The 14,045-nt window shown below is 41.8% G+C and overlaps 1 protein-coding gene across 2 annotated transcripts in view; it reads right to left on the reverse strand.

Annotated features, from left to right (window-relative positions):
* Nucleotides 1–14,045, reverse strand: part of Mark1 (microtubule affinity regulating kinase 1) — a 108,628-nt gene that overhangs the window by 29,360 nt on the left and 65,223 nt on the right. For both annotated transcript variants that reach the window (XM_021178001.2, XM_021178077.2), the window contains exons 4-9: nucleotides 11,873–11,921; nucleotides 10,702–10,767; nucleotides 8,042–8,112; nucleotides 3,601–3,657; nucleotides 1,516–1,752; nucleotides 1,308–1,427 (exon numbers count right to left, since the gene is read on the reverse strand). In XM_021178001.2, coding sequence (XP_021033660.1) covers nucleotides 1,308–1,427; nucleotides 1,516–1,752; nucleotides 3,601–3,657; nucleotides 8,042–8,112; nucleotides 10,702–10,767; nucleotides 11,873–11,921 — 600 coding nt within the window. The remainder of the gene's footprint in view (nucleotides 1–1,307; nucleotides 1,428–1,515; nucleotides 1,753–3,600; nucleotides 3,658–8,041; nucleotides 8,113–10,701; nucleotides 10,768–11,872; nucleotides 11,922–14,045) is intronic.

Here is a 14,045-nt window from a genome sequence, read left to right on the forward strand (position 1 = left end):
ATTAAGGTCAGTAAATGAGTCGTCTTTGAGGGAAGCAGTTCTCTTTATCAGGGGTCCATAGAGATGGGTGAGCTCTGTCTCCTAGGGGACTTTGTTCCTTCTACTCTGCCCTATGCACTGCTGCTTCCTCTCTGGGAATGTTACTGACACGCAGCTGAAGGGGCTTCCTGACACAGGCGGATCCCACCTACACCTCTAGCCTCTCCCAGCATTGGTACACACTCACAAACACACATATACATGATTTAAGTAAATCTTTTTTTTAAAAAAGTGGCCCCCAGAGCAGGACCGGGTGGGTGACATTTTACTGAAGTGCCAGCCTTTTAGATCTAAGGAGGCTGGTTTTCCATTGTGAGAGATCACATGCTTTTCTATGAATGGTTGGAAGTAAGCTGAGAAGAATGGTAACACAAAAACAGGCTCACTACAGACAGCAACATTAGCATGCCTTCTCTCCCCCAGAGGAAAACCACAAAAACCCTAAACTAAAAGCTAACCACACTTAAGGGCTTTCTCGGAGCCCCCTGTGCTTCCAATGCGGCTGAGAAGACTTTAAAAGTCCAAGGCACGGATGAGGTACTGAGTCTCTGACATTCTCTTAGTACGGGCCAAGGTATTCCTAACGACAAACGAAGGGGCTGAAGGGATGTCTTAGATTAAATGCACTTTTCTAAGGTTCAGTTCCCAGACCCACAAGGCAGCTCACAACCCTCTGTAACTCTAGATCTAGGGAATGTATCACCCTCTTCTGGCCTCTGAGGCCTCTGAGGGTACTGCATGTACGTAATTCACATACATACAAACACTAATACACATTCAAAAACAAACAAGCAAACAAGCAAGGGAGCAAACACCCCCAAACTTTAAATACCAAAGAAAACCCAGGTAGGGAAGATGCTTAAGATGCTGAGTTATCTTAGTTACAGTGTAAGGAAGGATCTGGGTACAAGAGCTCTTGCAGCAGGCCATGTAAACCGCTGCCGTGTAGACTGTGTGGGCACAGCCAGGTGCTAAGTAGACAGCACCTGCCCCGTATGCTCTACTCACGGATCTGTAGGTTTCTGTATTCAAGTTTCTATTTGGTTTCACATGATTTCAGAGAGTGAAGAATTAACTGGGTTCAAATTTTCAGTTTCTGACAAAGTCTAGGTTTATCCTCTTCAAAAGTTAATTTTGTCTCCATTGTGTCAGTTTTGACGACTCACCGAAGAACCAAGGAGAACTGACCCTTTGGTGAGCCCTGGCCCTACAACATCTGCACTGCATTCTGAGAGTGCACCCAGAACGCCGCGCGCGCGCGCACTCACCTCCAGGCTGCCCCGCTTTATGGGATTCAGCACTAAGAGTTTCTTCAGGAGATTCTCACAGTCTGTGGACATGTAGAAGGGGATGCGGTACTTCCCTCGAAGGACTCGCTCCCGAAGTTCCTTTGACAAAGAAGGAAAGCGGTTGTTAAGTAGCGGTTGACGTTACAGAGCCTGCGGAAAGGGGCGTCGGCACCAAACAAGCATATACCTTTAGATTCTGGCCATCAAACGGCAGCGAGCCACTGACCAGCGTGTAGAGAATGACGCCCAGACTCCACACATCCACTTCTGGCCCGTCGTACTTCTTGCCTTGGAAAAGTTCGGGGGCAGCATAAGGCGGGCTTCCACAGAATGTGTCCAATTTGTTCCCCACTGTGAATTCATTGCTAAAACCAAAGTCAGCAATTTTAATATTCATATCAGCATCAAGGAGAAGGTTTTCAGCCTAAGAGGAAAATAATAAAAAGGACAATGTAAAAAGCGTACACAAAATAAAAATGCTATACCTGTTTCAGATTCTAAGCACACTTGTGCATGCCTCTCATTTTAAAATGTAACATTAAATTTTGCAGTGCATAACTGTCCAAACAACATCTGTGGAAGTCTGAATTTTGACACTCAAAAAGGAAAGCTCATAGGAGCTATAAACACATTTCCCCCCAAAGTTTATTTTAAATGTTTTTAACTTTCTGGTAAGAGGCATCTTGGAACTGTACCTCACCAGGACCTCAGCTAAGGAACACACACTGAAATCACTGCTTCGCCTCAGACTTAAGCCACACTCAGCCAGGGGAGCACCATTTTCTTAGTTGATGCTAAGCTCCAGGGTCTTTCTAAAACGATTGCTGCAGGCTCTCTGACTCCTTCACTCAGCCCTACATCCCCTCTTATAGAATGCTTAGTGAAAGGAAACAAACTGGAACAGTTTGGCTCCCACAGACTTTATTTTCAGCAACGCTTGCTGTTCTAAAAGTAGAGTTCTGTCTAGAGTCATGTTCTGTAGGAAGCAGAGACTCTGCTCCCATGTTTGAGAGGCTCTTCTAAAACAATTGCCCAAAGATAAAAAATGGAAATGTCTTCTATAAACACAAGCAACTTAATGAACACTTGCTTTGTGAATGCTTCATTTCAAATTCTATTTCCAACTGATGAATAAATAGACCAATAAAGCTACAGGTCGGTTTGTAGATGTGCTCAGCCAGAGTCCACAAAGGGGGAAACTGATGGAGATGAAATCAGAGGACCTTGTGCTTCACTGGAGAACCTGCCACGTGTCTCCCGCCTCCAGGTCTCCGCTCCTTCTTTTTCTTTTATGGTGGTCTAGCTTCTCCTACACTTGTGAAAAGTCTAACTACAACAGTGGTGGCTAGTGTCAACTGTCAACTTAACAGAGTTAAGAGTTACTTGGGGAGGCCTGTGGGGACACTGGCCCAGGCCATGCACATGCCTATAATCTCAGCCTGGGGACCTAAGGCAGCTAGATTGCAAGTTCCAGGTCAGCCTGGGCTAGCCACACAGTAAAATCCTGTCTCAAAAACCCCAAACCCAAACCCAAGCCAAAGCCTCCCAACCCTAACCCCCCCTAACCATCCCTCCCCTGCCCCAAAACAACAACAACAACCAAACAAAAACAGAAAAGAAAGAAGGAAAGAGAGAGAAACCAAAAACCCAGCCAACTAATGAACAAATAAAACAACAACAACTGCCTTCCTGATATAAGGGCCCAAGTCTCCTTGGCCATCTGTAGTAGGGTGGACATACCTAGTTTATCTAGAAACTTCTAAAACAGTAGTAGTTCCTAACCTGCCCTTTAATACAGCTCCTCATGCTGTGGTGGCCCCCAACCATAAAATTATTTTCACTGCAACTTCATAACTGTGATTTTACTACTGTCTGAATCCTAATGTAAACATCAGATATCTAATATGTCACCCCTGTGAAAGGGTCATTGGACCTCCAGAGGGTCACAACTCACAGGTTGAGAACCGCTGGTCTAGATGGAACTCTGAGTAACCACAGTGCCCCCAAAGAGACCAGTGTGCAATGTGAGGTCTCTGTCCAGGGATAGATGGGAATTCTCTCTCCCCTGGACGGACTGAACACACAGTTGTTGAACGTGATTTTTTTAAATATAAAAATGAGTTGTTGAGCTATGAATGAAACAAAGGAAGTGGGTAAGTAGCCTCTTCATGCTAGCACAGCAAATGCCCTTATTTATCAAGCCTTCTCCCCAGCCCCCTTATTATTACATATTTTCATAATTAAGATTTTAATTTTAAAAGCAGTAGCTTACCTTAAGATCACGGTGAACAATGCATTTTTGGTGACAATACTGTACAGCAGATACAATCTAAAAGAAATATTTGGATAAAAATTCAAAATTATTTTTTGATTACTTAATTTTAATATTTATCATTTTCAATTTGGATAAAGTATTAACTTTGATTTTAAAAATAATAGCAATTTCATGATTTCTTTAGTTTAGAAAACTATGCTTATTAAAGAGATAAAGCATTTAAATGTGGGATGTAATATTTTTTTGGAGAAAACATACCACCATTTTTTTGGGTCAACATTTATGGAAATTCTTTATACAAGTTAAATTTCAACTTACATGAGTCAAAGTATATCATTTGTAGTTTTTTTTTTTAAATTTTTTTAAAAAGATTTATTTATTTATTATATGTAAGTACACTGTAGCTGTCTTTCAGACACTCCAGAAGAGGGCGCCAGATCTCGTTACAGATGGTTGTGAGCCACCATGTGGTTGCTGGGATTTGAACTCTGGACCTTCGGAAGAGCAGTCGGGTGCTCTTACCCACTGAGCCATCTCACCAGCCCAGTTTTTTTTTTTTTTTTTTTTTAAGATTTATTTTATGCATGTGAGTACACTGTAGCTGTCTTCAGACACACACAAGGAAAGGGCATCGGATCCCATTACAGATGGTTGTAAGCTACCATGTGGGTGCTGGAACTGAACTCAGGACCTCTGGAAGAGCAGTCAGTGCTCTTAAGCACTGAGCCATCTCTCCAGACCCTCCTTTGTAGTTTAGAACAAGGGTTTACTACAAGGCTGGCACATAAACTAGCATCCAAGATGGCTGACTGGAGTTAAAGCAAAGTGATCTGGGATGACATCACATTTGCTTAAGTCCCTTAACTTATCAAGAACTAATCTGTCAAATATTTAACAACATCTCATATTTTCTGCTCAAATATAAAGAAATAGGGAAAAAGCTAACTCTCAAAAAGAAAACAAATAATCAAGAAATGAGATACAAGTTATCTTACACTTGCCCCCAGTTTCACTGGGCAAAGCACTGTGCAGTGCACATACATTCTGCAGCCATAGCCCTTAACTAGTGTGTAGGTCTCTGAGATAAAGGCCAGAGAGGGAAGTGCCCATCAATGGAAAGGCCTCAGATACAAGACCTCTACAGCAATCGGTAAGGAGCTACCCTGTATGTGTAATTATAACTGGTGCCTCAAAGGATGATCATTTTAGTGCGAGCTGCGGGGTCGGTTAAATGTGAATCCAGTGTGGATGCAGGTTAGCCATTCACAGATGGAGACAGAAGGGAGATTTCCGCAGTCTAACAGTGGCATGAAGTCCACTGTGTTACTAGAATGAAGGGAAGGATCCAAAGCACAGTGAAAGTGGCACTCCAGTGTTAGGAAGCTGTGTGTGTGTCAAAATGGCTCCATGACAAGACACGGATTTAAAAAACAAAACTACCAACACACAATGAATAACTACCTCAATGAAATTCATTTTAATCAAGTCAGTTTATTGAGTACCTGCTATGTGCTTGTTCCCAGGGGAGTGCAAACATGACCACTACAGAGCTTACCGCTTCATTAAGAGGGGAGAGTGAGTGACTGCCATCCAGGCAGAATCACAGAGGAGAGGTGCAGGGAAGTGAGGGGCTAGGGAAAGGATGACTGCCATCAGAAAGGCTTCTTGGGGAGGGGCCCTTGGCGGAGGGTATGCATGCCTGATGGACAGGAGCAACGGAGATTGTTGGCATGGGGGAACGGGGGTAAAGCGACGAGCTGTGTTAATGATGAGGGAGGATAATATTCATAGAGCTGACAGAATCCAGCTTTGGGAGACAGCTTGGTAGACGACTCTGGATTCTATAAGAACAAGCACTGACTGCACAGACACTAAATGTTTGGGGCAGCATGACCTCGCTGTGAGCATCTTCACACAGTATGAGTCCCTACACACAGCAGAACAGAACAGTCAACACTTGTAAGTTCTGGAGCATCTTGCTTCAAAGGGTTCTAAGAGTTGACTTTCGCTCTCTTATGTCTATATGTCACAAGACCAATCTGCGTGTAGAGTTTCCTGGATATACTCTATAGGTAACAGTGTTGTCTTGTATAGGCCACATACTTGTATGCTACAGTGTTCTGGCTACCAAGTGTGGCCAGAGACCATGAGTTCACACCCGACAGGATCATTTCTATATAACTAGTTTCTAGACATTTCTGGAATAAGACTCTTCCTGAGGTTTTGACAATGGACACTAACATAAGAGAATGCTGTATGAAGCACGTGTTCTTCCCACAGAGCATGACCTCGGAGCTAGTGTCCAACAGGGGCATTTGCAGTGTCACACACTTGCCAACAAGACACTGTGGCTTCTGGCTCATCACATGAGCCGTCATTCATAAACCCAAGTTTCATCTGGCCCACAGCAGACTCTGGCACCTGAGAACATCCTCACAAGCAGGATTCAGGAACGTCTCTATGACCCTTCCATTGTGGACCTGGAGAACAGGATTTATAAGCAGGCCTGCACTGACTCAGGCTCCACATGTGCTATGGAATAGCTTTGCAATGATTTATAAATTGGTCAGGAATTCTTCTTCTCTTAAGTAGTAGCCTTGACCTTTTAATCAATATTGTAATTTTAAAACTAAGATTTATTTTCCTTTTATATAAGTAGGTGTTTTGTCTGCATTTATGTCTGTGTGCTGCATGTGTACAATGCTCACAGAGGCCAGAAAGGGCATGGGGTCCCCTGGAACTAGAGGTTCAGATGCTTGTGAGCTACTATGTGGGTGCAGGGAATTAAACTGGGCCCTCTGGAAGCAGGAAGCACACTTTTACAGCTGATGCTGAGCCCACCTCTGCAGCCCCAATGCTATGGTGTGTGTGTGTGTGTGTGTGTGTGTGTGTTAAATCCTTTGTTCCCTGAGCCATGTCATAGGCCCCCCACCTACTATGGATAACTACAGGAATCTACCTGAATAACAGAGACTTATAAAACAAAGCCACTCCAATCACTTTGGAAGGTCAGGTCACAAAGTGAAGCAGGCTGTCTTCATTCTCAGTGATGAGGACTACTCAGTGAGTTAGCCCCCATGAAATGCTGCTCAGACTGTTTGCAGAATAGTTTCAACTACAGAATCGGTGTAGCATTCACAGATGAAGAGCTAAACTACTTTAAAATAGAAATTCTTAAACCCTTAAGGGCAAGTCTGGGAGATGATACATTGCTGAAGCTTTCTTCAGTATATTTTATGGACAATTCACAATTCATTAGTCATTTCTATATAATTTATAAAGTATACCTTATTTTTTTCAGCCTAGTTGTCCAACAACAGACCAATAGTTAATGAAAATTTGGTATATAAAAATATAATATTAATATTAAAATGATAACATTTACAAGGAAATGGATGTATAAAATTCACACAATCTAAGGAAACTGCACGTGTTCTCCCTCATGTTCTGGATCTATGTGTATATGTAATATATGCACATATGTAAACAAATGTACTTGTAGGCACACAGAGAAAAGAGAAGGAGAAAGGTGAGACATAGGAGATGAGAAAGACTTGGTGCAGGCACAGGACATGGGTCCTGAAGGAAACAAAGACAACCTTTTCTAGTTCTACCTGTGCCGGGAAGGCTTCGTTTTTGGATGTGGGTAAGTGCATAGAGATGTATTCGACAGTGACAGTGTGAACTGCTCGCAGTGTGACGCCTCGCAGCTTCAGTCCTGACGGGCTCCTCTAACTGTGCACAAGTTCACTGACATGAACAGACTTTGGTCCAGTAAACTTTGGTGTGCAATTTTTTTATATGCAAGTTTTTTTCCTAAAACAATTTTTATAGAAAGGAATCTCCTCCCCTCCGTTTGTCCTGTCTACAGTAAGTCAGGATGCTAACCTGGAAGTGTGAGCATCCGACCTCCGTCTCCTGCCACACTTGCCCTTTCCTCACTCACTCACACTCACTCACACACACACACACACACACACACACACACACACACACGGCTCAATGAAACTGACCATATTCTTTCTTGAGTGACTTTTAAAACGAACATATATTTACTCATAGGAGAGACTAGTACAGTGATGCACAGGACTTGATGCTGGCAGGACTTGGTAACAGCTCCTGGCTACGTACAGGACTGAGCACTTCTTCTCTGCCTCGGTCTGCTCTGAGATTTCAAGACTCAAAGGTAAACTCTGGGTCTAATGTATAAAACGTTACCATTCATTTTTATTTCAAAATAACCATGTGCAATTACTATTTTAAGGTGAAATTCTGGAAAAAAATGGGTTTCTGTTTTAGGAATTTTCCAGTCTTAAAAAGTGGACGGAAGAGTTTTTCTTTTAAAAAATCCCATATTCTCTCAAAGTTGTTTGTGATAGAACCCAGCGCACATCACTAAGAATGTCAGCCAAACGAAGTTGAGAAACACTTTCCATACCTGCCTGAATTTGGCACGGGCCTCTTTCTCTTTCATTCTTCCGTGGGCAACTAAGTAATCAAAGACTTCACCTGAATCAGAAAGGCAAAGCAGGCAGTAAATACACATTGATTTTGATTAACAATATATACAATGCCAAGTTTTGGCTTTTCTTTTCAAGAATCATTTGATCCACCATTTTCTGCTGTTCATACAAGTCACAAACTAACACAGAAATAGGAAAAGAATTACATGTGGAATTGAAAATCTGTAGCAATTTATGACTTATAAAAACTTTTTAAATAACCAAGAAAATGCGTTCTCTACTTCCAAAGTTACATGGAATAGTCAACTCTTTATTACACATTCTAATGAAGGGAAGCCACAGGGCAGGGCAAAGGCACATTTGGCTTTGATGTGCGGACTCCATTACACAGTAGTCACAAACATTCTCTTAAATTCCATCACACAGCCTGGTCCAACTCCATCCGTCCTTCCTTCCTGTACTATGAGTTGTTAAGTGTGTACCATGTGTACTATGAGTTGTTATGTGTGTACTATGAGTTGTTATGTGTGTACCATGTGTACCCTGAGTTATGTGTGTACTCTGTGTACTATGAGTTGTTATGTGTGCACTCTGTGTACTATGAGTTATGTGTGCACTCTGTGTACTATGAGTTATGTGTGCACTCTGTGTACTATGTGTTGTTATATGTGTACTATGTGTTGTTATGTGTGCACTCTGTGTACTATGAGTTATGTGTGCACTCTGTGTACTATGAGTTATGTGTGCACTCTGTGTACTATGAGTTATGTGTGCACTCTGTGTACTATGTGTTGTTATATGTGTACTATGTGTTGTTATGTGTGCACTCTGTGTACTATGAGTTGTTATGTGTGCACTCTGTGTACTATGAGTTATGTGTGCACTCTGTGTACTATGAGTTGTTATGTGTGCACTCTGTGTACTATGAGTTGTTATGTGTGTACTATGAGTTGTTATGTGTGTACCATGTGTACCCTGAGTTATGTGTGCACTCTGTGTACTATGTGTTATGTGTGCACTCTGTGTACTATGAGTTATGTGTGCACTCTGTGTACTATGTGTTGTTATATGTGTACTATGTGTTGTTATGTGTGCACTCTGTGTACTATGAGTTGTTATGTGTGCACTCTGTGTACTATGAGTTATGTGTGTGCACTCTGTGTACTATGAGTTATTTGTACACTCTGTGTACTATGAGTTGTTATGTGTGTACCATGTGTACTATGAGTTATTTGTACACTCTGTGTACTATGAGTTGTTATGTGTGTACCATGTGTACTATGAGTTGTTATGTGTGTACCATGTGTGCTATGAGTTGTTATGTGTGCACTATGTGTACTATGAGTTGTTATGTGTGCACTATGTGTACTATGAGTTGTTATGTGTGTACCATGTGTACTATGAGTTGTTATGTGTGTACCATGTGTGCTATGAGTTGTTATGTGTATACCATGTGTACTATGAATTGTTATGTGTGTACTATGTGTACTATGAGTTATTATGTGTGTACTATGTGTACTATGAGTGTTCCTCTGCTCTCTCATGTCCTCACACACCTTGGCACTTACCTACAAATGACATGTAAGCCCGTCAGCCTTGTTTGAATTCTGCTGCCTGATATGACCTGATGGGTGCCCCAACCCCATCACAGCTGCACCATATATGCATCTGCATCTTCATCTCCATGACAGAACAGTAGACATGCAACACATATGTGCAGAGCTCATTAACAGCAAAGAGTATTGAAATTTTCTATTGAATCTATGCATCTATATCCCTATATGCTCTATATCTTTCTGCAGTCTGTAATCATTTAGAAAAGTTAATGTTAAGCTAAAATCTTGAAATAATTCCTCAGTATAGCAGAGAGACTTATTTTCTATGACTGTATCAGCTGTAAAATGTAGATACACATGTAGATTAAACACTTACAGGATGGCTTAAAAAGTCTTACACAGTATTGCCAAGTTATAGTCTCGGGCTTCTGAATCCAACCGTTAGGAATATACCCTGCTGTAGCCCCCCATAATTAGCAGGTGCTTAATACCAAGGGACATGAACAAGACTTTTTACCCCCATAAGAGTCTGTTTCTAACCAGAGTCTGCTTAGATGCTGTGAGGGTTGTATGAAACAATGCCTGTGCTCGGTGCAGTGGCGTGTAGTGAGTACTCAATAAATGACACTTGTATTGAAGTACACAGATATATGACACTTATGCAAATGAACCCCAGCATGCAAGTAAGCCATGAACAATCAAATGTGTAATGGATGTATGTTGATGAAACCAATGTCTACAGTATGGGACATGGCATTTTATGAAGCATTGAGTGGCTGATAATAGGGCAATGGGAACAGGAAATGAAGGCATGCTCTAGCTGGCTGTCAGAGCAGCTGTTTCTGGATATGTGTTCACAGTGTTAACTCCAGCTAACACACTGCAGTAGTAGCTCTGACACAGCATGCCTTTGCCGTTCCCTTCTCACACTCGGCCAACTGAATTTTTGTGATGAGGCCATTCAAGGATATGTTAGTAAACTACAGATGGAGATGAAGGCATAGATCTTATAGGAACTACCAGGAGCCAGCAGCTTTGTGTCCATCAAACAGGACACACTCTCCGGGCCTGCTCCTTACCCCCACTTGCATATTCCATGACCAAGTAGAGCGTCTTCTCTGTTTCAATAACTTCAAACAGTTTCACTGAAAAAGAGGAAATATAACTCTGTAACTGACACATAAGGTGGTGTTCTTTCTGCAACCACAGGCAACAGTAAGTAGGATATTAGAATACTTGCTAAACTGAGTAATTCTAACTTTAAAGTAAAAGTCACTTGCATGGGAGAGTCATTACTCCCACGCAAGGAAACTACTTACACCTTACCACAAAGTGACCTGCAGTCTATTAGAGTTAAAACAGTGTTTGAGATGAAAAAGCCATAAAAAAGAGGAATGTTTTTAGCACATGCTTTTAATCCCAGCACTTGGGAGGCAGAGGCAGGTGGATTTCTGTGAGTTCCAGGCCAGCCAGGGTTAGAGAGAACTTGTCTCAAAAAACAAAACCAAAATGACAACAAGGGGCAGGGGGAGGGGGAGGCTTAGAGTCAGGAAGACAGGCTCTGAATGTAGTTTAGAGATAGTGCAGCAATAAGATAATATAGCATGTCCATGTTTGGTAAGAAAAAAAAACCCTTATGTTTGTGTAATATTAAAAATAACTTCTAGTAAAAATAGAATTGACTAACACAGTGGAGATTATTCACAGGAACAATCACATTAGTGGCTATAGACAGAGAAAACCTTTAAAGATACAAGAGAGAATGTTTAAAAATAAGTAGATTAAAAATAATCTTTTTTTTACTATTTAGAATCAAGTGATTTTATATAGCCTATCTGATCAATAAGTTTATTTGTAAGAGGGACAAAATCAAGACTTACTAAAACAATTCAGTAAAATTGAAATTAGCATCTAACTTACTTCAAAATACAACATTATTTTGCCTATCAAAAGTACATTAATGTCAAGTATATGCACGCCTTCTCTGTTATTGGCCAGCGGCGTGCACTCTTTGATTTAACAAGGAGACTGTGTACAGAAGCCCAGCTGTACTGATGTGTGATGTCAAGCAGGAGAGCAGCAGCAGAAGTCAGCTGCCAGCCTCCAGGCCGGGATACAGCACCAAGAGTCACCTCCACTGACCTTCACCTTTGTGTCTTTACAGAGAGCAACAGTAAAACCGTACACATTCGAATGTCTTTCAATGCAGGAAACTCTGTCACTGCTTGTATGTATGTATAGGTTTCTTACCTATGTTAGGATGGTTCAGTATCTTCATTATTCGTACTTCTCGGAACAACTGTTTAAAAAGATAAGACATGTTCCTGTTTAAGGGACAGAAAAACTCAAGCAGACACCAACTGCACTTCCATTTAATAACAACCACTTGCTTGCAGGACTGTCAATTCTGGCAGAGAACCCAAGCAGAGGTCTGCTTCTTGGCTCGAGCCTTGCATAATGAGCAATGCAGCTCTGCCCTCCGTATTAACTTCATGGAGACCTGGCTTCTCAAAGACCCCTGACAGATGGACTGTTTGGCATGTGAAATTATCCATAATGAAACTTACACTTTCTTCAAGCACTCTTCAGGAACAGAAGAAAAGAGGGAGGAAATGGCAGTGACGCTACATCGTGAGGTCTAGCCAAGGAAACAAGCTGCCTTGGGTCAGATTCCTCCAAGTCACCCCTTTTGGTTGACCCAACACTTTGTGAAAGATCCAGATGTGCTCTTAAGTAGATTTGTAGGATAATGTCAAATGAAAATAAAATAGCCAAGTGCGGTAGAACACACCCATCCAAAATCCAAAAACATAAGGCTGGGGCAAGAGGATGAGTTCAAGATAAGCCTAGCTATAATAGAGACTCTGTCTTGAAATATGGAGGAGAAGAGAAAGAAGAAGAGGAGGAAGAAGAGGAGGAAGAGAAGGGGAAGGGCTATTTTAAAAGAGTTATTTAGTTTTGAGTTTGAGGCCAGCCTGGTCTACAGAGCAAGTTCCAGGACAGCCAGAAACACTCTCACCAAACCCAAACCCAAACCCAAACCCAAACCCAAACCCAAACCCAAACCCAAACCCAAACCCAAACCCAAACCCAAACCCAAACAAACAGATGTCTTTCTTTTTATTTCATGTGTATGTGTTTTGCCTGCATGTATGCACGGCACTTCATGTGTTTGGTGCCCATGGCGGCAGCAGAGCCTCTGTGGAACTAGAGTTACGTATTATCGGTGGTCGTGATCACTGAGTGGGTGCTGAGAATTGAACCCAGCTTTTATGGAAGAGCAGCCAGCACTCTTAGCCACTAAACCATCTCTCCAGTTCTCAGAGGAGGACTATTAAGCATGCTAAATAAAGCAAAATACCATGAATGTCAAATATTATTTCCCCTTAACTTTAAAACACTACAGGGACAATTTTTCAAAGGTACAATTTGTCAGGCCAGCGATATGGTCACAGTGGGTAAGAGTGCTTGCTATCGCTGGGCGTGGTGGCGCACGCCTTTAATCCCAGCACTCGGGAAGCAGAGGCAGGCGAATTTCTGAGTTCGAGGCCAGCCTGGACTACAGAATGAGTCCCAGGACAGCCAGGGCTACACAGAGAAACCCTGTCTCGAAAAAAAAAAAAAAAAAACAACAAAAAAAGAGTGCTTGCTATGAGTTCTGATGACCCGAGTTCATCAGTGCCCACATGGGAGGAGGAGAGATTTACTTCTACAAGGTGACATCCATGAACACACCATGGCACATATGAACATACATACTAATAAAATGTTGAGAAAACATGAAATTAAAAAATGAACATGATTTGGATTTAATTCTTTATGTTGTTTGCATAGATATTAGTCAAAATCAAAATCAAGCATTTGTTAAAAAAATAGAAGAACCAAATATTGGCAACATAAAATAAATCTGTTAAGACATGTTTTGTCAGAATAAAATCTAAAATTAGCGTAACCACGAGCGATGTTTCCGTAATGATCTATTAAAGCCTAAGAGAGCATGAAAAGATGTTCAACATAATTAGTCATTAGGGGAATAAACTCAACTCTACAGTGAGAACAGCTGACACTCATTCGAATGACCACTGTCATATAAAACAGGACAAGGCAGAACAAACCTGCATGAAAGGGCAGAGCTCAGAACCCTCTGGCACAGTGGGTGGACTGTCAGCTGAGAGGATACTATAGAAAAGACACAGGACATGCAGAACAGTATTCCTACAGGAGTTAAAAAAGAATTGCCATGCAGTCTACAGTCATGCCTAAGAGAAGTGAAAGTGGAGGCTCAAACAGGTGAACGGATAAGACAGACGTGAGACTACGGATGGGAAGTCAGGACGCAGCACGGGAGAGCCTTGAGGGTGTCATACGGACGAAAGTGTACATCAACAGTAACTGAAATGATACATTTCAGTTTGTGGCCACA

Source organism: Mus caroli, unplaced genomic scaffold (assembly GCF_978045245.1).
Source record: "Mus caroli unplaced genomic scaffold, Mus_caroli_1 scaffold_1, whole genome shotgun sequence".
NCBI lineage: Eukaryota > Metazoa > Chordata > Mammalia > Rodentia > Muridae > Mus > Mus caroli.